This window comes from Muscardinus avellanarius, assembly GCF_963383645.1.
Source record: "Muscardinus avellanarius genome assembly, chromosome: X".
Taxonomy (NCBI): Eukaryota; Metazoa; Chordata; class Mammalia; order Rodentia; family Gliridae; genus Muscardinus; species Muscardinus avellanarius.
The window spans coordinates 126554794-126579119 of NC_137792.1; the positions used below are offsets into that span (position 1 = coordinate 126554794).

Genomic DNA, 24326 nt, shown 5'->3' on the forward strand with positions numbered 1-24326 from the left:
GAATGACTTTTCCTCATGGCAAATGACACCCGGTCATGAAATGTTCTGGTAGAGTAGGAAGAAGATGGCATTGACTGTGAACATAACTAAATTCAAATCCTAATTATGTTTCTAACGGTGTGACCTTTGCTGTGATTTAGCTTTTTGCAGCTACAGTTTCCTCATCTAAGAACGATGAGATCAATGCTCCATCTATAGTACGAGGTCATAATAAGGATAAGAAAAATCTAAAACATCGATGAGCATACATTATGCAAATGAATGCTACTTAGTATTAATTATTAGTATTGAAAGACAACTTCATTACTGGTGCCATGAAACAGAATCTTGTAGGAAGCTAATTGGCCCCCAAGAGATTTGAATCTATGACCTTGTATTATTTATTCTGTATTCAAACCAAATAGTATAACAGACCCAAGATATACGCAATGCTTCTTTTTTGGACTCTTAAGAAAGGTAAGCAGAGTGTGTTAGCACAGGCTTGTAATCCCAGTACTTGGGAGGCTGCGACAGAAGGATCTGGGTTCACGGTCAGCCTCAGCTACTTAGTGAGGCACTCTTCAACTTAGGGAGACCCTATTTAAAAATAAAGAATTAAAAAATTGCGCTAGAAGTGTAGCTTGGAGGTTGAGTGCCACTGAGTTCAATCTCCAGCGCCACAAGAAAAAAAAAGGTAATTCTTCGTTATTTTGGAGGAGTGTTTTGTAAAAATGATGTTTTGTTAGATGATGCCAAAACACAAAAACTTTGAGCATGCCAACTTTTGTAGCATGAGTGTATGAGCAGAATTAGTTGCTCTTGGGAGTTTATAATGCTTACCAAAAGTCTCCATGAGTCTTTTACATGTGCTGTGAAAATATATGATCTTAAGCATTCAATGAGGCGTGTATCATCTTTAACCAAAAATGTCTACAAATGTGTAATCTCGCTGCTGTATTTTATTGTAGGGAGTTAAAACGTGGTTCATTTATATTTCAGGGACAGGGGCTCTCGGGTTCATCAGGAACTCCAGGCCCTCCTCCCCCACCTCCACTGCCAGGTGTCGGGACATCTCCACCTCCACCTCCACCCCCACCACCACCACCTCTACCTGGAGGAGTTCCTCCACCCCCACCCCCTCCATTACCTGGAGTGCCTGGTTTGCCACCACCACCACCACCTTTGTTTGGGGGACCTCCAGCACCGCCGCCCCTTGGAGGAGCTCCTCCTTTCCCCGGAGTGCCAGTTGAACTACCTTACGGAATGAAGCAGAAGAAATTATATAGACCCGAAGTGTCCATGAAGAGAATCAACTGGTCGAAGGTAACACTGGCACTAGTTATTTTGCCTTTTTCTAGCCATGATTGGCCACTGATGTGCGAGAAAAGGCACTGCTACAAGGAAGTGTTGCCTCTGGCAGATGGTGTGCTGACCTTTGTGAGTTCGCCATCCTGTGTCCATCTTCAGTCTATTCCCAAGTACTGGAAACTCCTCAGATAGTATGAAATTGAGAGGAAGGCATAAGGAAAATCAGAGTGGAGTAGAGAACATCGCTTGAAATATATCATCAAATGAAACACAATTTGGATTCTTTTACCACTGTTCAAGTACTATAACTTTTTGAGATATGATCTTTCTGTTATTGAGCTTTGCTAGTTTTCCTCCTAGAAAATAATTATTAATATTATTTAAAATTGTTATATTAAAATAATTCACTTCCAGATAGTGTGAAATAAGTGACAGTATTCAATAGTGCTATAATATATGTTATGATGTATGCAAAAGTTTTCTTTGAAATGTTATTTTGTTTTGTTACTATTATCAAATACTATGCCTCTTCAAGGATCCTTGCAGTCCTCATCACTTCAGGCTCAGGAACATATTTAAAGTGATACGTGACAGTGTCTGTGTAGGAAGTCATCGTGGCTCAGGGTTTTGTAATCCCAGCATTTGGGAGGCGAAGACTGGAGGGTCCTGGTTCATGGACAGCCTCAGCTACTTAGCGAGGCCCTTCGCAACGAAGGGAGACTGTGTTTCAAAACTAAAAAGACTAAAAAATAGGGCTGGAGGTGTAGCTTGGAGGTACAATGCCCCTGGGTTCCATCCCAGTACCGCAAAAAAAAAAAAAAAAAAAAAAAAAAGAAAAGAAAACTAAGCATATCCAGGCAAACTAAAGACAGTAATGAAAAAAATAAGCATATGCCTAATGCTTTGTTCATCACAATAAAAGTGGTGTATAGAGATGTAAAATATAGTTAGTTGTAATTAGGTACAGTCTACGAAATTGTAGAATCTGTAACTATTGGTTCATATATATTGTATATAAATGTAATGATATGTGTTCTAATTTAGCATACATTGTAATAGTATTTACATATCAAGGCATCAACATGTGCTAAAAGTTTGTGTTCTTAATTTCGGGTTTGTAGTAGTTAGGAGCACACGCTACTAGAACTGGACTTCTTGGGTTTAAATCTTCGCAAGGCTGTTTACTAGTTTGAACAGCTACTTAAACTTTCTGGACATGTTTCCTTGCCTTTATCATGGAGATAATAATAGGTCTTTACTTGAAGGATTATTGGGTGGATTAGATGAGTTAATCTATGCAAATAACTTAAATCAGTCCCTGACACAGTAGAAGGTGGTATGTATGAGCTATTATTACGATTTTTGCCTTCAACTTACTCAGTATACTAAATTACTTCTAAGGTTCTTTTCAGTAGAAAAAGTTTTGAGTGTAATTTGCTATGTGGACTACTGCTGTCGTGTCCCTTTTTTGCACACCAATGGAATTTTGAGAGTTTCTCTGTAAATATGTACTTGAAGTGTGTTTCTTTGATAGATCCTAGAATTGATTTAGTGGTAGATGAATACAGGAATTGTCATGCAAACTTGATAAAAATGAGCTCTTTGATATGTTAAATGTGATGTAATAATTTAGAAACTTATAATAATTTAGAAACTTTAACATTTTGTTTCAGATTGAACCCAAAGACATATCTGAAAACTGTTTCTGGTTAAAAGTAAAAGAAGATAAGTTTGAGAATGCAGATCTCTTTGCAAAGCTGGCCCTGAATTTTGCTACCCAGATGAAAGGTACATTTTATTTTTTAAATGTAAATTTCCGATTTAGATATATCGAAATTCAACGCTGTGCTAAAGATATCTAGTAGTGTGTGAGTGTGTGTATTATATAAATATATAAACATTACATATAAATACAAATCTATACATAATTATGTATATATATAATTTTCCCACATAGGACACAGTTAATCATAAAAAAGATTGATATACTAATTACATTTTACCCAGTATCTAAGGAAAGAAAGCTCTTTTTCCTCTGAACTTTGTTTTGTGAATATATTACTGTTTATCTGAAAATATCAGTGTTATTTTTGTGTTTTTGTATATGTATGTATATGTACAATTTTACATATAAAATTGCTAAATTGATATTTTTTCCTGAGGAGCAGAGGAGATAAACTTTTTGATTTACCATGTAAAAGAAAATAATTTAACCAACTAATAATGCCTAAGAACTTTTCATGAAATTGGAATAAGATTGGCATCATAGGGCTTAAATAGTCTTTCCTCTTACAGTTTTATTACTTATCAATTTGGTTTCCTAGGGAATCTCAGTTTCTTTTATGGGTGGATTTTCTGGATTAATTCCCAAATGTGTTATACAGTAAGATATTTACTGATTTGATAATAGATTAGATCCTTAACCTCCTGTGTATTATACACACAATTTTGGTATTACCCAGAAAACTTCTCAATCTCATAATTAATCATTGTATGTCCATATTTGTGTATTTTGTTTCATCTTATCTATTTCATAATCCTACAAAATGGGAGGAAAATTTTGCCATCTATTCCTGTGATGGCGAATTAATATCTAGAGTCTTTTTCACAGTTATTATAGAAGCGTTAATTCTATTAACCATTGTTTTTTTTTTTTTGGTACTGAGGAATGAAATCTGTGGTGCTCTATTTCCAGTGAGGTATACCTCCAGCCCTATATTTATTTATTTATTTATTTATTTATTTATTTATTTATTTATTTATTTATTTATTTTTGGTGGTACTGGGGGTGGAACCCAGGGGCTTTCTACCTCCGGGCTTTACTCCCAGTCCTATTTTATATCTTATTTGGAAACAGGGTCTCACTAAGTTGCTGACGCTGTCCGTGAGCCTGTGATCCTTCTTGTTCAGCCTGCCAAATACTGGGATTATTGGTGTGCACCACCACACCTGACTACCCAGAGTAATTTTTATGTCTGAATGAGTTTTTATCACTTTGAAATGGAAATATTCTATACTCTTGTGACTTTGGATTTAGCACTTATTACATGATTTGTCCATTTGTCAATAAATGCCCTAGAATATGAAGTTTGGAAAAGTCAAAGAGAGATATGAAAATTCTTTTTAGTAATTTTTGCAAAAAATTACTGGACATGCGTATAGGGTATTTGTTGCCCTTTATAGACTATAGTTCACACATACACAGAAAACTAGGGTTATTATTGTGAAGAAATTTAATGCAAAGAAATTCTTGTCAGCCATTGGTATGTATGTGTATATATATACACACTATATATATATATATTTTATGTATATACATAAAAATGTGTGTGTATACATACACACTGGGGATTTAACTTAAGGCATATTCTACCTTAGAGCTATACCCACAGAATTTTTTAGTTTTTAACTTTTGAAACAGAGTCTGACTTAGGTTGCTGACTGTCCCGCAACATTGCTAAGGCTGGCCTTGAACCTGGGATCCTCCTTTCCAGGCTTCCCAAATACTGGGGTTATAGGTGATATATATATATGGCTAGGGGTGTAGCTCAGAAGTAGAATATCCCTGGATTCAATCCCTAGTACAATAAATAAATAAATAAATAAATAAATAAATAAATAAAGTGATGAAAATTAAATTTCTCTTAAATCCTAGCCTTAAACCTTCTTCCTGAAAGAAAGGCAATATTACCTATTTTCCACATTGTTTCCTAGAAAAATAGTCTGTAGCTCTAGAAACACAAGGTACTTAACTTTTTATTTCTTTCTGTTTTCACTAATTATGCTTATAGATATTTCTATACAAGCTTACATATTTTTGTCATATACTTTCTACATACTACATAATATAATCTCCTTTGAGATGCCTATCTTTGTACATTTAACTAGTCCCCTGCTAATGGTATGTAGCTTAGTTCCACTTTTGGACTATTTTGAAACATGCTGTGGCAAGTATGTTCTCACAAATGTTTTTGTGTGCTTACAGAGACTATAGGAAAATCTTTAGGAGATAACCTCCTGAATAAAATGTCTTCTACATTTCAAATTTTGAAATAAATGACTTGCTTTTGTCCATTTAGAGTGTTAATGAGAATGTATATGAATACACGTTAAATATCCCTAATTGGAAGCCAGCAGTGCTCCCCAATCTGAAACTTTTGGGGTGTCAATATGATGCCACATGTGGCAAATAGAACATATGGCCTCCTATGGCAGATTGCAGGCAAACTAAAACACTGCAGAACACAACCTCCAGTTACATATATAAGCTATATATGAAACATAAGTGAATTTCTTTAAATTTGGGTCCTATCATTACTATCATTAAGATACTTTATATGAAGATATTCCAAAATTTGAAAAATAAGTCTGGAATCTGAAATATATCTGGTCCACAGCATTTTAGGTAAGGAATGCAATCTATGGGTTCTTCTGGACAGCCTTAGCCTATCGGGTGTCATTGGGCTACAATTTTTCTTTTGGTACTGGGGGTTGAATCCAGGAGCATTCTGCCTCTGAGGTACACCACAAGCTCATTTTTATTTTTTCTTTTGAAATAGGGTCTCACTAAGTTGAGGAAGGCCTCACTAAGTAGCTGAGGCTGACTGCAAACTTGAGATCTTCCCTTCTCAGCCACCCAAGCGCTGGGATTACAAGCATGCACCATCACGCCCAGCTATTGGGTTACAATTTTTCCTAAGATAGGACTGATATTGATTGAGCAGTTTTTCTTCTGCTCATAGGCGATTTGTAACTTTCTTCTTCTGTGAACTTCCACCTCTGGTTTTTTATACATTTCTTTTATTGAGTGGTTGCTCTTTTGCTTATTGATTGATTTATATTGAGTTCTGTAGAAACATAGATTTCACAGAATTCTAGAATCAGCCTGGGACATAGAAATGATTAAGCACAGACTATTTTACAAATGAAAACAACCACAAGTTATAGACAGAGAAGTAACTCTAAAACTCATCTCAGTAGTTTCTCAGGTAGTTGGGTATAGTGGAAAAAGCCAGAGGAAATAGTCACACATAATTGCATTCAGGCTGTGACGCTTGTGTCTTCAGTCTCTGAATGTTCTCATCCATAAAATGAGTAGACTAATGCTTACCTAGTAGTGTTGTGAGAATTAAATAAGGTTATATATTTAAAGTACCCAGTATAGTGCTTGGTATCTAGGAGGACTTAATGAATATTATTTCACTTCTACCCAAGGGGGGCCATTTTTATGTTTGTATATTGTTGGTGTTTTAGTCATTGGCACTGGATACAATGAGGGAATTTTTTTGGTCATCTGTATAGCACTCTGTAGAGCTAATCAGCCACAATAGAAGCAATGTCTATTGAATTTGCTAAAACCCAGGCTAACCAAAGGAAAACCAAACAGAAATCATATAAAGCTTTCCATGCACTCACTGTTATGAATGCTGCATTTCCATTCCTCCTTGCTTCAATTCCCCAAATTTTCCATGTGGCATCATTCCTCCTTTCATCATTCTGAATATTTAGTGCACATCTGGATATGGCCACCTTCCATTACCAATACGTTTACTAATATTTATTACTGAAGGGACATTTAAGGGGTCAGTTCAACATCGTAGAATACTTTAGACATACAGAGCACAGCCCAAATGGATTTTCATGATAACACTCAGTAACTATTCACTGGTCTTCCTGTAATAGCTGAGGCTCCTTGTGCCTTGCAGGGCCTTGATTCATAATTTGGTCAGTAGCTGTCAGGCTCAGTAAGTCAGCAAGAGGCTGTGGCTCTAGCAGCCTTGAAGTGCACTAGTCTGGCTTCTCTAGCTCGAGGGCACCACTTTCCCCCCTTTTCTGCTGCGCATTGCAGGCAACTCACCTGCATTCAGGAATGCACACTCAAACCTATTTCAGAAGTTCTTAGACTCAGTGTTGCCAAATCTTTGAAAACATTTCCTGGTTCTTCCAGTGGGTATTAGAGATTTCATGTCTCTGTACTCACTACATGCACTGTAAAATATCACTAATCTGTGTTTTCAAGAAAATGTTTAAAAATTTAACGTAGTTTAGAATTGCTAATAGAAAGGGAGCTTGAAAATATACTCATTCTGACATGTATAATATTTAAATGTGTAAATATTTAATATGTGAAAATACCCTGAAATTATACTATTTAAATGACTTATTTTTAGAGTTTTAGGGAAAATTAATTTAAATATTCTATTAAGAACAGATAATTTCTGTTTGAGGAGAGATTGAGTTTTCATTTCATTTTAGCTGGTTCATAGAGTACCTACTATGTGCAAAATACTGTACTAAGTAGGAGGGAAAGAAATGCATAGGCTTTTGTGTATCAGGAAATTCACAATCTAGTGGAGGAGGTGGGAAGATACATACTACATTTAGTCAAGTTAGGGTAAATGTTTAATTTTTTTAAGAGACCATGAGGCCACAAAGTAGAAATAGTTAATTTGGGGTAGGACAACTAGAGATCCAAGAGGTGGTATCATTTGAGCTGGCCCTGATTTTTAAGTCTATTTTCAATAGGGAATAAAAGGAAAAACAATTGTAGGAAGAGAATGTCATTAACGAAGTGATAGAGATTTTTTAGGGAAATTAGGTTTAATAGAGATAATATGAGCAAAGAACTATCCATGAATTATGCAGCATTCAGAACCAACAGTGAGAACAGTGAGCTTTTATAGGTTGAGCAATGGGAGGAAAGGAGCGAAATCCACTCATTGACCACAGCTAGGCCTTTGCCATATTTTTACATGATATAAACATTTGGTTGCCTGTGATTGGCTGAAGCTTGGTTATTTGGCTGAAGGTTGGCTGCTTTTGATTAGCTGAAACGCAGATGTGCATATATATATATTTCTAGATTAGGTTTTGGTTCCTTAAGTAGGAACTCAAATTTTAGAGATAGCTTGAGGCATATGGCCTTCCATTAATCTAACAGTGGGAAGGGAGAAGCCCACACTATCTTGAAAGCACAGGCAGGATCCTGATGAGTTGGGAATGTGGAGTCAACAGACTTGGGGTGAAGGTTGTAAGGAGAACTTCATTCACACTGGAGGATTTGAGTTTTATTTTTTAAGCATTAAAGACATGGCAATTTGGTCATTAGCCCAATAGAAAGCATTTGGTGGCTAGATAGGTGATAGAACTTATAGATAGGTGATACATCATTGGTTGTTAATAAATAGCAGTAAGCTAGGCAAGATACTGTGATGCCCTGACTAGTGGGAATTCTTAATCTTCATTTTTAAAACCTCTTCTAGTTTCCCAATCCCATGTTCTCATGCTTATGATATTTAGGTTCTTCATATAGACTATCATGATACCCTATGAAAAGATCTATTTTGAAATGCTCTCTGGATTAAGAAATATATATTCTTCTATACTTAGTGAATGAACAATATGACAAAAGAATGGTAAAATCTAATTCATGTGTGTACGTGTGCATTTGCATGCATGTGTGTGTGTGTGTGTGTGTGTGTGTGTGTGTGTGTGTAGAGATAGAGGCAGCAGCAGCTGGAGAATATCCTGTTATTTTTTTAAATATGACCATATATGTAATTGTTTTTTACATGTTTTCCAGTTGTATTTTATTATTCATTTTGACATTTGAAGACATGTAGTCAAGACTATAATGCTAGTGTCCTTTTCCTTTGAAAATCTGTAGCAATTATAGATAATAGTGATATTATATAAGAAAGTAATGATGGTTAATATTAACTAAATTCAAAATAATAAGAAAATATGTAGCTTATAACTGCTAATTCTAATTAGAATTTCTAGGGTTCTCTAGAGGCTTCAGGAAGAACTAAGATAGTGTGTGTAGAAGTTGTAAGCACTTTCTTTGGCTTTAATGTTGCTTGGAGGAAATATAAGAAATAAACATAAGAGGTTAATAAAATTTAGCTTCTTCAATAATATATGTCTACAGTGCAATTTAGCTTTAATAATAACAGAAATTGAGGTGTTAATAAATATTTCAAATGCATATAAATGTCATTGTGCAAAGCTTGAAATATTGGGCATAGCTTCAGGATTATAGTGGAGCTGCCTTTGAAAATACATGTAGGCAAAAGCACTTTTTCTCTAGGATTATATTTTAAATTGTGTTTCTTAGTCCTATAATCAGCGGGTTGTTTCTAAAGATACCAACCCTTGCTTGATTGCTCTGTACAGTCTTCTATATTTAGTGAAGTAATGAAAAGACAAAAGATGGCTAAAATCTAATTCATCTCTGTCATTATAATATAGAAATTCTTAGAATTGACTTGAAAAATAATGAGATGTCAGTCTCAGAGTGTACACCCCTTTTATGATGGTGCTAAAGTGTCCACAGAGAGTTGATGTCCTACCAAATAATTTGTCATGTTAATGACAAGACATGCATGCTTCTATAGTGTAAGCTTTAATATAAAAGGGAACAAACAAAAAAAGCTTAATTCTTTCAGACAGCAAACTAAAAATCTCATTTAGCAGTCTTAGTTTGGGCTGCCATAGCAAAATAATATAAATGGAGTAGCTTATAAACAGGAGAAATTATTTCTCATAGTTCTAGAGGCTAGGAAGACCAAAATCAAGGCACTGAAAATCATAAGAAGATGTCTTTTCCCTGTGTTCTCATACCCTTTTATTAGGGTACTAATATTAGGGGGGTCATAACCATGCAATCCATTATAGTACCTGTGCATAATTTCATCATTTTATTATATATTACATTCTTTGAATTTTTTGGTACCAAGAGTAGACCCCAGAGGCTTTCTACCTTTGTGCTCTGCTCCCAGCCTTGTTTTATTTTCATTTGGAAACAGTCTTGCTAAGTTGCTGAGAGCTTCCCTAAGTTGCTGACGCTGACTTCAAACCTGCAATCCTCTTGTCTCAGCCTCCTAAGTACGGGGATTACAGGAATGCCTCGCCACAATTGGCTCATTCTTTGAATTTCAGAGGATAAACTGATTATCTTTGCCACCTTACTAAAGTTTATTAATTTTGAATAGTTTCTGTTTTAACGTAGGATGACATATGCATTCATTTCCAGTTTACATTCTCTAGCATCAAGTAAACTCTTCCTTTATGTTAAAGAGGAAACAAGGAATTTTTGAGCCAGAGATACATACCATCTACATACTATCATTTAATTATAAGTAGCCAAGTGTAGAGAGCAAATGAGACGGAGCATCTCTTGCCTTCTAAGCTAGAAGGTTTCAAAATGACTGTCTTTGTATTGGCAATGGTGCGGTGATAGTAGTACTTCTATTCACAGCATCTAACAATAATAAATGAAAGGCACGATAGTAACAAGAACACATTGACAAAGCATTTAATATGTCCCAAGAGCTGTGGTAAGTAATTTAAATTCTGAATTCATTTAGTCCTCATACCGGCCCTAGGTATTTTATCTTATTTAGTTTTATTTTTTAAAGTTGATTACCTCAGATATTTTATTATAGTAAAAGAAAGCTGACTAAAAATGCTTCCACTTGATATCTCCATGGACTTATCCACCATCATGGGCATGGCAGATGAAACAAGGTAAAGACTGACAGATTGAAGACCGTATAAACAAATATAGATAAAGTGATCTGGGAACAGGGACACATTTGTACTTAATGCAGGACGGCCCTAGGTATTTTAGTACTGTTTTATATGTAAGGAAACTGAGGCTAGGTGAGATTAGGCAATCTATCTAGTTTATATGGCCATAAGTGGCAAAAATGGGATTTGAGCCCAGGTTTTTTCCTGATCACTTCTCTGTGCTGTAGCAATGGTTTAATGGCTTTTATGCCTTTAGTAATTTGTGTGTTTTGTTGCATAGTTAAGCCACTTTTCATATAGTTAATGATGTCATTTTACATATATTGTATGATCTTGTGAAACGTATAATCCTATTAACACTGGCACTGAAGACTTGAGAGCCAAAAACCAAAGACAAGAAGGGAATAAGGCAGGCAGGCTGCCTTTCTTTCTTTCTTTCTTTCCTTCTTTCTTTCCTTCTTTCTTTCTTTCTTTCTTTCTTTCTTTCTTTCTTTCTTTCTTTCTTTCTTTCTTCTTGCTCTTTCTTTGCTGATACAGTGGCATTCTACCTCTGAGCTACACCCTCACCCTCAGTTCTATTTTATTTATTATTTTGAAACAGGGTCCCACCATGCCTGGCAGGTCTCTTCATTCTGGGACTTTTTTTTTGGCATTTTCTACATGGAATTGATCACTGGTAAAACAGTGCAATGACTTGTGGTTCGTCTCTTCTAATAATGAACTAAGGAGTACGCCCTTTGTATCATTAGGCACTTGGTTATGACATATTAATACACATGGCGATGCATAAAGTAATGAAATCATTTCTTCATTTAGATGCTTCTGAAGCTGGATTCATGACATCAGAGATATTTTGTGTTATTTTAATATTATCCGTCTGAGCTGTGACTTAGTGCGACTTCCTCTGTTCTACAGTTTTGGCTTGCTTTCTTTGTTCTGCGTGTGTGTTGCTGGGTGTTGAACCCTGGGGGCATGCTACCTCCAAGCTACACCCACACTCATTTGCATTTTTTACTTGGACACAGGTTCTCACTGTGTTGCTGAAGGTCTTCTAACTTGCTGAGGCTGGCTTCAAATCTCTGATCCTCCTGTCTCAGCCTCCCAAGGACTTGGATAAGAAATGTGTAGAACCACCCAGAGCTTCACGTTTGGCTTTCTAAGCACAGTTTAAGCACAGCAATAGTTACTTTATAGAATTTGCAAAGAACTCAAATTCTCATTAATATTTGGAATCATTGTTCACTGCATTAGCTTTATAGTGACAGATAGAAATTATTTATGTTGAAATCCAATAGAAATATTTAACATTCTAATATAAAACTATGAAGATTTTGCTGTGTTATAACTATATAAGTGGCAGTTACAACAGTCCCATCTTAGAGCTTGCAAAATAGAGCAGTGAGAAGTTTCTTGGATCTATAAAATACATTTAATTTTAAGAAGCTCAAATCTAGTTAAGTATTGTGATGTGTCATGTGTGAGTAATTTCTTTCATCAATTAGTCCTTGTTGGTGAGAGTAAATTTAACTGTTTCTCTAATCTTGTTAAGAAATATGTGCTCATTAGTTAGTTTTCTGGAATCTTAAACTATGCATATCCATATTCTTATCATCATTAATATTATTCCAAAGCCATGCTTAACATCTTGTAAGGTAGGTATCTCAGTTGAGTGAAATAATATTTATTATTATGTTCCCTTTTATTGCTATACAGGAAATAACTCAAGAAGTCCTACATTATAACTTAAAAATCTGTTCTCTTTGTTTTCAGGAGTATACTTGAAATCAGATTAACATTGTGTATGACTATGATGGTAAAATAATTTTAGCTTTTCATTTTATTGTTGTAGATAATATTCATTGTTTATAGTTCTCTCACAAATTACCCCCAAATTTAGCCGGTGAGAACGCACATTAAGGGCTGAGGTTGTTGCCCAGTGATAGAGCAATTGCCAAGCATGTATCAGGTCCAAATCGACAAACTAAAGCAAAACAAAATGACTGATGTGTACATGTATGCATCTCTGATCTCGTACCCATTAAGATGTATGACTACACCAATAACAAAAGAAATAGGAGAAGAAAGGAAAAAATACAATAAGAAACAAAACCAATGTGTAGACATTATGCCATGGCCGAATGCATATTTTGTTTCATAGCACCAATGAATTTTCTTCTTTGTAATTCATTTTGTAAATAAATATTATTATATTATTAATATATTTTATTATATTATTTTAATATATTTTGTTTATTGTTTTAAATTATATTCACAATTATATTACTTTTCTACTAATAAGTACATTTGTAATTAAAAGAAACATTAATATCATATTCATATACTAATTATAATTGTATTATTTGCCTCTTATAAAACACACTAAAAGCAAATGACCAAAAAAACCAAACCAAACAAATACACCTATATTTTCTCACAATACCAGCATTCTTGGGGAGTTCAGTGGAGTTCTCGGTCTCCGTTGACTTCAAGGTCCCTCATAAGGCTTCATATAAAATATTTGTCATGGTCATCTCATCTGAAGGCCTGTCTCGGGACTAATTTGTTGCTAAACTTACATGTGTGGTTTCTGGCAGGATTTAGTTACTCCAGGGCTATTGATTTGAGGGCTGTGGTCCCCACTGGCTCTTTGCTAGCAGAGGGAGGGCCCCAGGTCCCTTCCTTGTGGGCCTTTTAATAGGTTACATCACAGAAGACAGTTTGGTTACCAACGGTGAAGGGGGAAAGTTTGAATGAAAGCAGTAAGGAAGCCAAAGTCTTTTGAGGCCAAGATCACCACGAGAAGCAAGTAACCAGGTCCCATGCTCATATGTCTGTGAGCTCGCGCGCTCGCTCGCTCGCTCGCTCTCTCTCTCTCTCTCTCTCTCTCTCTCTCACACACACACACACACACACACACACACACACACAACGAAATCATTCACTACAGGGGATGAATACCAGGAGGCCAGGGGTCATTTGGGAGCAGTTTTGCAAGTTGCCTACCATGGCCCACCATGTAACTATATATAGTATGATTTCTCAGGAAGTACAAGTGCTATCTTGTCCACATGGCTTTCCTCCTTGACTTCAGAAGAACCCCAACTGGCCTGTGCCTTGAGTGGTGTTGCGTTGTGATCATCGCTCACCCGCGTTTGGAACATTGCACTGATTGATTACCAGTTGTCTTCAGGAAGTCACTGAAACTTTTCTCATGCCATTTACCTTTTCACTGCCCCTAATTGTACTTGGACCGAACTCTTGCTTCTGGCACAGAGGCTGTTAGAAAAATCTACGACTTCCTCCTGAACGCGCTTGCCAGTTCTTCCTTTGGCCTCTATATGATCATTGTCTTAACTCTCTCATGTCTTTTGTTATACACTGACCTGCTTGCAGTCAGGAAGAAGCATGGCCATTTTGTTTACTTTACTTTCCCCAGCATATGCCACAGTTTCTGGCAAGAATAATGCTGCTCGGCTAACACACAAATGAATTGCAAATTATATTTTGTTTCATAGGACCAAGGCAAAGAATGGGTGCTAATCTATATGGTAAGAACTCAGCGTGTCTTTCCATAGTAGATTAGTCAGTGAGATATGTGCATTTATATATGTGCATGTCTCTCTATATGTTTTCTTTCATTTATATATTTGTATATATACATATTTATTTATGTTGTTATGAAGATATTTATTATTACTGATTACCAGAATGCTGCAATTCTGAATTTTTGGATCTAATTGTGATAGTATACTAATGTTAGTTTGCTTAATTATGTTTCTGGAACTTAGTAATTCACTTATGTGGGCTGTTTTTAATTTTAATACTTTTCACAAAATTTGGACATGTTTAAAAAATCCATATATTAGTCAGGTAGGGTGGTGCACACTTGTAATCCCAGCATTTCAGAGATTTTAATACTTTTCACAAAATTTGGACATGTTTAAAAAATCCATATATTAGTCAGGTAGGGTGGTGCACACTTGTAATCCCAGCATTTCAGAGGCTGAGAAAGGAGGATCATGATTTTAGGACAGCCTCAGGTACTTAGCGAGGCTCTTTGCAACTCAGTGAGACCCTGTTTCAGAATAAAGAATAAAAAATAAGACTGGGAGTGTACCTCAGAAGTAGAATATTCCTGGGTTCAATCGCCAGTTCCAAAAAGTCCATATATCTTTTTTATTATGTATATTTTTTTCATTAAATTTTTAATATGTGGCATGGTACCATGCCTGGATTGATGTTAATTTTTATTATATCTGTTAAACAACTGTGAAAAAGAATATAAGAAGTATTTGTGAGAATGAAGATATATATATATATATATATATATATATATATATATTGTAGATTCTTAACAAAAGTAATACTTTCAATCATTGTGTTAATATTTGTAGTTCACTTACTGCATGTCGGGTTGTTTGTGAAGAGTTTTACATGGATTATTTCACGTAACTGTTTCTTACCGTCTGTAGTAGGTCCTTTTTTGGTAGCCATTTTGCAAATGAGCAAAGTAGAGGAAGAAATCAAGCTAAAGGAGGCTAAGCCAATATCCTGCATATTACACGCCATTGCTCTGCCTACTACATGCCATTGGTAATACACACTACCTGAACACAGACATGGAAATAAACTGGATTAGCTATAAGCCTCCATCTACAGGCTCTTACTTTTATTCTGTATTTCCCTACCATATAACTGGACCCATTAAAGCTCCATTATCAGAACCCTTAGTTCAAGACCCTCTTCTCTGTTCTACAGGACAAGAATAAATTATCTGTGAATTCTTGTCCTTCGAAGTACCTTCTCTTGCCAACCCAAATGATGTAGGGTATTAGTACATTTCTGTTAATTGGTCCTGTTAAAAATAGACCCATAAAGAGACTGAGCTGAAAGAATCAATTTGCACACTCAATTGTTTGCAGTATGTTCAGACATGTCTCTCAATTTAAAGTAATGTAGAAAGAATGGAAAAATATTTGAGCTACTGGCCACCCGTGGCTAAGTTCTCTATGCGTGTGTGGTCTGCCTTGGCTTCTCATGGGCAGTTAGTAGCGCTCCTCTGAGTTCTCCCTTCCTCCCAACGCCATTTCCTTATGTTCCTGGCCATCTGTTGATATGGGCTTAAGGAACACAGTTTTTAATATAAATTAATGTTATAAGAGCCTAAGCAAAAATGCGTTATATATTCAAATGGCAAGTATAATTATTGTGAATTATCAATATTTCCTCCATTAGAGTGGTGTGCTGTGAGTTGACTGTGTCTGGATTCATGCGATAAGAATAGACTGATAACATGCTCCTGGCAATGTGTGAAGAACGGTGTTGTTTTCTAGCATGTAATTGCTTTCAATAAAGGCAACAAAAGTTAACTACTCTATAACATGTGATGCTATTAGCATATTTGTAATTTTCTTTGAAAAGAGACGCTCGTGTGATTAGGTACCTTTTGTTCTGTTAACAGCAATAATATAGATGCTATCATTCCTCTCTTAGGTTTTACTTACTATTTGCTCTTGAAGCATCAGATCACATCCTCGCTAATTATTGGCATTTTAATTTAGATTCTGTTTTACATATTTTTGTTTTCTCAATGCTGAAAATTTTAAGAATTTTAATTTAATTTTAATTATTAATCGTATTATTAAATGTTAATGTGTATGCAACTTGGATGATCTTTGTGTTATAGTTTATAGATACAACTTATTTTTCAGGATAAATGTATATTATTTTATTTTATTTAATATTCTTTAACTGATGAACTGTAATTATGTCATAATGAGGCTCAGAGTGATAGAAATATACCTGTACACAGCACTTGGTGTCTTTAGTTTATGGAATAACCTTATCACATACAATGGTGGAATCATAGGACATTTCTTTGATTTGAGACAGAGTTTTGGAAGGCAAGTCTAGCAATTTTGGAATACTTCATAGTAAGGTATAATTTAGCTTAGGAATGCCTTAGGGCTTTTTTTTTTACTCTTTCCAAAAAGACTTCCAATCACCATATTTTAAAAAATTCACTTAGACTTCCAATCACCATATTTTAACAAATTCACTTATATATCTAACCTATGAGATCAGGCAGTTTTCCTCCTGAAAAGTGATATGGTGTGCTAATAGTGACTGCCATCAATAGGTGATGATGATGATACGCACTGTAACTAATAGGCCTCAATGCTGTGTTGGTTTCCATTAGTACTGATTTTTAAATTCATTATTGCATGTTTGTGCCCATTGCTTCCTGTACCCAGTGAAAGTTTCAATGTGCATCTTGTACCTTATTAACATATATAATTACAATGCATCAATAAAAACATAAAAAGGGGGCCGGGCATGGTGGCGCACGCTTGTAATCCCCTCGCTTGGGAGACAGAGTCAGGAGGATCGCGCAGGTTCGAAGCCAGCCGAGTGCGCTGGCTTAGGAGACCCTGTTTCCAAATAAAAAAAATGTAAAAATAGGTCTGGGAGTGTAGCCCGGAGGTAGAAGGGCTTCCAGGAACCCCAGTACCAACAAAAAAACAAAAGCAAAAAAAAAAAAAAACATAAAAAAGGAAAGTTGTGATGACATGGGTCTAGGTGCAGAGTGCATGCCCATTGTGCAGAACAAAGCTAATTGACTCAGTAGTCATTGAACTCATAACCCTTGACGGTATTGGTGTGGTGCTCGAATCAATTTAAACCATTGGCCACGGGGGGCTTATATGATGATAAAGACAACTAAAATTGTCAACTATTTTATGATGCCTTTTTATAGTGGGCCCGATCTGATAGTGTTTTTTTTTTTCTGTAATAGCAGTGTTTTGAGAACACTTTCAGACTCTGGTTATCTTTAATTTGTTTATTAAAGACTTTTGAAAGTACTGTTTAAAGTTAGTACCTTCCTAGATCAAGTATAAGAATATATAATCAGTCTTGCTTTAAGTTATGTTCTAAGCTATAGCTAAATATATTTTACCTAAAGTTTAATAAGAGCGAGAGAACAGTTTACGCAAAGCCTTTGCAGCAAGGTCTTAGTATTAAATTGCTGACATTTTCACTTTGTTTCGGTAATAGTCTCCATATCCTTGTACCCTCAGAGACATCAAGCCAATTATTTATTATTATCAGCTCTTTCATATTTAATAATGTTTCCAAAGATACCATTATCAATCTCCTTGGTGGGAAGATTAAAATTTTCTTCAACGTTTATGTATTGCATAGTACTTGCTTGAGAATTATTACTAATAAATTAGTTTAATTACAGTGGACCTTAGTTAGAACCTAATAAGTAGTAGTCTGAAGAGTTTGCTCTGATCTTTATGAATTTTGCAAGTGATTATAAATGGTTAGCATTTATGTGATATATATAGCTATTCTCAGTTAATCTCTTTTAAGAGAGGTTTATGTGGAAATTGGTATATATGAGGAGGGGGAAAGTAATTGAAAGTTTTCACGGGATTTAAAAAAAATTTAATATCTTTATCTCAGACTTATTTGTGTTCTCTTAGACTAGAGGTCTAGGGGTAGGAGCAAGGAAATCGTGAGAAAAATCATTCTGTAGCCAGATGTCTATCTAGGGATTGTTTAGAGATGTTTCTCACAAATAATTGGTACCTTTTGTCAGCAGAGAAAAACTGGACTGCAGACCTTTGGGAAATTTGCTATACAGGTCTATTATCAGAACATGATTTTGTTATAGGTCATTTATTACAAGAAATCCACTTATAATAATTCATGTTATTATATTATAATAATATAATGAAGAATTCCTTCATGGTTATAAGAATTGCTATGGGCGTGTGCTGTTTAGGGTGTTAAGTTATATGACTTTCTTTTGTGAAGATCGCCTTAAGTCTCCATTCTCCATTAATTTTAACTTGAAACATCAGTGGTATCTTTGGCCAGATTCCAACACCTTTGGATTGATGTGGTCTGAATTGCAATAAATTTATGTAAAATGAATGAATTCATGAAACTCTGCCAGATTCCCTTTGGTCTGTAAATATTCTGTTGCATGTTGGTTAAAAGTACTCTATATTCATTAGCTGCGAGGCAGCTGCTACCCAGAAATGTGCATATCCTCCAGAACTTTAGATTTTTATCTTAGAATGGATAAACATAAAGAGATTGATTCACAAAGCACTTGTTACTACACGTTCTTCTGAACATTTTACATTATTTACTCTATTAATCCCCATGAAAGAAAATCTGTAAGATAGTGTTATTTTCTCCAATTATATAGAAGAGATAACTAGGCCACAGGGAGATTAAGTGACTTTCCCCAAAGTCACAAGAGGAAAAGAGAACAGAGGTTAATTTGAAATCAGTGTTCTAAATTACTATATACACTGCCAGCTTCCAGTTCCTTCACATGATGCCAGTTACAGAAATGGTAATCTATATTTATTTTCTATATTTATGAAGTATGTATAATGGGAACCACTGCCCCATTCCTCTGCTGTGTTATATTTCCTGGCACATGTAAAGCTTATCCAGAAGCTAGGGTGGCTATCACTCCGGGGGAGATAGTTCGTCTGGGCTGAAGACAAACTCTGGCTGAATTTCCAGAACATCCTTACTTCTGTATCTCAGACCTTCTGATTCTGAACAGTATCATTCAATCTTAGCATCTAAGTGCATTTATTTCAGAATTGCATCTTAAAGGTGACATTTACAGTTTGTACAGAGCATGAAACACTCTAGTAGAAATTACTGTTGTTTTAACCCTTTGTTTACTCTTAACAAAAGCCCTTTGCTATGAAAACTGCTCTATAGGATGCCTTTCAGAAATTCTTTATGAGAAAGCTAAGTCTCTTTTTGCAAATTTATATTATTATGTTAAAGGATGAGGATCCTAAGGTAGTATTACCATGTCTCTTTTTTATATATCTTTGATCATTATTCCATACCATTGATCTTTACTTAAAAAAAAAAGGGACTATTAGGTTAGGTTTTTATCCATAAACTTTATGAGACTCCCTGAAGTCCTCAGTTCATAAGCCCCCACAAATGCTGTAATTTAAGTATCTAAGTTACATGATTATGCCTATAACGTAAATATTAATGCTTTCTAAAAAAGTCTTTTGAAGTGTTGGGTTTTGAGTTCCAAGGTCATTACAAAATGCCTGCTAAGAGGTATTAGCGGTTGAAGGCATGACAGCATGTATTTTGAATGAAAGGAATCAATATGTCAGCTTATCAAAATCCTTTTTATATACTATTATGAGTAGATTGCTTTAAAAATGTATTAAAATGTATAAACCACTTAAAATATTGTAGAAAGCTTAATTTAATTATATTTTTGTCAAGTTAATTATTAAATTTAAATTGTGCTATGTCATTTTTAGTTTTTTTTTGTATGAAAAGTACCTGATGATTTAAAAGATCATTCTATTTAATGCCCATCATAGGTTTTCCCATCAAATTTTATATAATTTCACTTTTGAATTAGGGTCAGATTAGAGGATTTGCATGAAATATTTTAAATTTGAATCACAAAAATAAGGTTATAAAATTGAACTTTGATACAGTCGTGATATAAATAATGTCCATATATATTTATGTTGTACATCATGAGTAATTAAGTCCACCTGTAGTTACCTGAAATCAAGTTACTTTTGAGTCGAAAAAAATTTTTTTGCCCCCCTACCATTGAGGAAGTTAATGTTAGAATCAAGAAGATTTCCATGTAGATACAGAGTTAGGGCACTGGACTTTGTAAAACAGATGTATATAAACATCACTATTATACTTTAAAAAAAAAAACAGTTGTACTAGGGATTGAACCCAAAAGCATTCTCCCTCAGAGAAAAACTTTAGCTCTTTTAATTTTTATTTTGAAACCGGGTCTTGGCAGGTTGTTGAGAGTTTAGCTAAATTGCTGAGGCTAATGTTAAACTTGCTTGTTTCAGCCTCCCATTTACTGGGATTATAGGCCTGCACCGCCGTGTCTGGCCAGTATTGCGCTTACATCTTTAAACTTCATCATTGCAATCTTTGGAAAAGAAATGAGAATATTCCCTATTTTATTATTTATACTTGGCTAACAGAAACACAAAATTGAAGTAAAAGATGTGCTAATAATGACTGCACTCATAAGGAAATGTACCCTGAAATTGATAGAATTGTAACAACCTGTTTTTCTCATAATACACAGGTTGGCACCAGGGACACATGTAAATTAGTTACTTGTCAGTCAAAATAGACAATATTTGGATAAAATAATAACTTTCAGTGAAGACACCAGCTAGAAGTTAAATCAACCATTCAGTAGACTTAATATATTAATATGCTAAATGATGTAAGAATTTTTTGTTTGGACATTTACATTTCTCAAGAAAAGGTCAGTTATAATCTCAATTACTAAGCAATGAATAAAGTTTTTCATACTAAATTGTAATCAAAGAATAAATAACAAATTTTATTGGTATAATTATCCAAAATAGTGGGATTTATTGTGATATACTCATAAGTACATATAACATAATATGGTCATTTTAATTCCCCAGCACCTCCCCTTTCTCTGCCCTCCTTTCCTACTGGTTTTCCTTCTATTTACTGTGTGTGTGTGTGTGTGTGTGTGTGTGTGTGTGTGTGTGTGTTTGTGTGCATGCGCATGCACTCCGGCATGCATGAGAAAGAGGGAGGTTTGGGGGCGGGGAGAGAGAGTGAGCACGTGTGAGGGAGAGAGAGAGAAAGAGATGGGTTTTTGCTTGGAATTGAACTCAGGGTCATTGTACCTCCTATATACCCAGACCTTTTTTAATTTTGTTTGGAAACAGGGGTCTTGCTAGATTGTGGAGAGTCTCGCTAAGTTGCCTAGACTGGCTTCAAACCTGTGATCCTCCTATCTCATCTTCCTAAGTACTGGGATTACAGGCATGCACCATTATGCCTGGCTTCCTCTTCTATTTTCATATACTATTTTCTCTTTTTCTCTCTCTAAATTCCACATATGAGAGAAAATATATATTTTTTAAAAACATGGTACTAGGGATTTCCGAAATGTGATTCAGTCTGGCTTATTTCACTTAGCAGCTTCTTCAGTTCCATCTATTTCCTTGCAAACGACCTAAATGTATTTTTTTTAATGACTAAACTGAATAAAATACAATTGTGTACATATACCTTATTTTCTTTATTTTTTTTTCCGATGATAAATATACAGAGTGGTTCCATAACTTGGCTCTTGTGAACTGTGCTGCTGGGAACATGGGTATTCACAGGTTGCTATTGTATTCTGATTTTAATTCTTTTGGAACGATACTGAGGAGTGCTGTAGCTGTATAGCCTGGTCAAGTGGTGGTCCATCTATCCCTTGAAGACACTCCATACTGATCTCCAGAGGGACTGTACTAATTTATAATCCCAACAACAGGGGTGTGTTCCTTTTTCCTTGCATCCTTGCCAGTATTTACTATTATCTGTACTCTTCTTGTTTGCCATTCAAGCTGGAGTAAGGTGAAATCTTGATTGTAGTTTTGATTTGCATTTCTGTAATTGCTGAAGATGTTGAGCATTATTTGAAATATTTGTTACCATTTAGTTTTCTTTTGAAAAATGATTTTTAGTTCACTTGCCCACTTACTGTGTTATTTGATTTTTTTCAAGAGAGACTATATATAGATAATGAGGATAAACTTGAGGGGAGCCAGGGAGGAGATCTAAGGGTAACGGTGTAGGAAAACTTAGGTTCATTAATAGAAATACTACCATAGACTATCTGTATACATGGCATATATACCAACATCAATCTGGGTACTTCGTGTGGGAAGGGAGGGAGATGGGGGGCACCAAGGGCGTGTGCCTGTATGTCATTGTCAACATGATTTCCATTATGATGTGAGACTATGATGCACCAAGAAAAGCACAAAAAACAAAAAATAAAATTTCTCTAAAACATATCAAATAGTTTTACAAATCTTATACAGCATATCTTAAGCCCTAATTTAATGTAACTAAGCTGGAAAAATATTTCTTCAGACTATTTCTCTTGGTCATTTATATCATTCTTATCAGACTCAGATACCTGCATAATCAATACAGTGAGAAATTTTCTTTGTTTTACAAATCTTGGATCAATTAATGTTTGGATTTTGGGAGCTCTATTTCCATACATAGGTCTTAATAAGTACTGATGACCTACACAAAGACTAATTTACTATAGAAATGAGATAAGAGCATTATGCTAGCAATTTTTCAAGGTGCTATAGAGGTTGCCCTCCTTGTTGTATTCACCATTCAACAAATCTGTATTGAATTTCTATCATATGCCATGCATCATTATTTTTCAAACAATGCATATTACTCCAGTAGAACTGTGACCCACACAGCGAGTAACTGAATTCTCAGTGGCGGAAGTGGAAGTTGTTTTTCTTGTTTTGTCCTGGCAGCATCCATGTGATTTTGTACTTTGGAACATGCTTATTAACTTAGATTCAAGATAAATATATCTTCCTACTGCCTTACACAATGACCCGGGGTCCAAATTATTCCTTTTTTGTAGAGGTTGTTTAAACGTGCTTAAAACATAGTGTATTAATTAAATCATTGTATATTGTGATGGACCGTATCTTCCAGAGATTTTCTGTTTTGTTATTCTTACTGCTCTATTACTTTTTTTGGATGGGTGATGATACTGAAAATTAAACTTAGGGGCATTAAACCTCAGAGCTATAACCCCAGTCCCTTTAATTTTTTATTTTGAAACAGGATCTTGCTAAGTTGCTGAGGGTCTTCTAAGTTACCGAGACCAATTTCTGATCTATTTTATATGTCCTAGCATTGCTTCCTAAAATACAATATGGTAAAATTATTTAGAGCCAGGTGTGGTGGCGCATGCTTTTAATCCCAGCATCCGGGAGGCTGAGACAGGAAGATTGTGGTTCGTGGACAGCCTCACCTACTTAGTGAGGCCCTTTGCCACTCAGTGAGACCCTGTTTCAAAATAAAGAATAAAAAATAGAGCTGGAGGTGTAGCTCAGAGGTAGAATGCCCATGGGTTCTATTCCCAGTGCCGCAAAAGAAAAAAAATAACTTACAGTTAACAGAAAAGATATAAGCATGTACTTAAATTACTGTGGACTTCAGATCGTATTCATTGTCCTAAAGAACATAAAATATAGTAATATGATTGAGAATTACTTATGTGGAAGATTAAGTGTACTGCTTAAGGAAAATTATTTTCAAAGCATAAGAATTGGGCATTTAAAAATATTAGCTTCAGGAACAGAAGCAAATAGGACTATTGACTCTCTGGATGAAGAACAAAATAAAACCAGAGGAATTAAAATCCCTTACAGATTCGGTGATTGAGCTCAAGAGGGTACTATTTAATACATGTCTCATTTCAGCCACCAAATCAGAGAAATTTAAAGAGAATAGAGTTGGCTAAAAAAAAAAAGTGGTTAGAGGATTAAAACACTGTGATAATTACCTTTGGATATACTTCTCTATTGGTTTCAAAGGTAAGAAGTACAGTGAAGGTTGAATTATTTCAATGTTGATGCATAAAAATAAACTGTGTT

At 35.1% G+C, this 24326-nt stretch overlaps 1 protein-coding gene across 2 annotated transcripts in view; it reads left to right on the top strand.

Annotated features, from left to right (window-relative positions):
- DIAPH2 (diaphanous related formin 2) overlaps positions 1–24326 on the top strand; it is a gene marked incomplete at both ends in the record, with an annotated part of 850504 nt that overhangs the window by 275757 nt on the left and 550421 nt on the right. The window contains 2 exons of one of the 2 annotated variants that reach the window (XM_080719289.1): positions 979–1302; positions 2961–3075. In XM_080719289.1, coding sequence (XP_080575415.1) covers positions 979–1302; positions 2961–3075 — 439 coding nt within the window. The remainder of the gene's footprint in view (positions 1–978; positions 1303–2960; positions 3076–24326) is intronic. The other variant, XM_080719290.1, reaches the window with a different exon arrangement.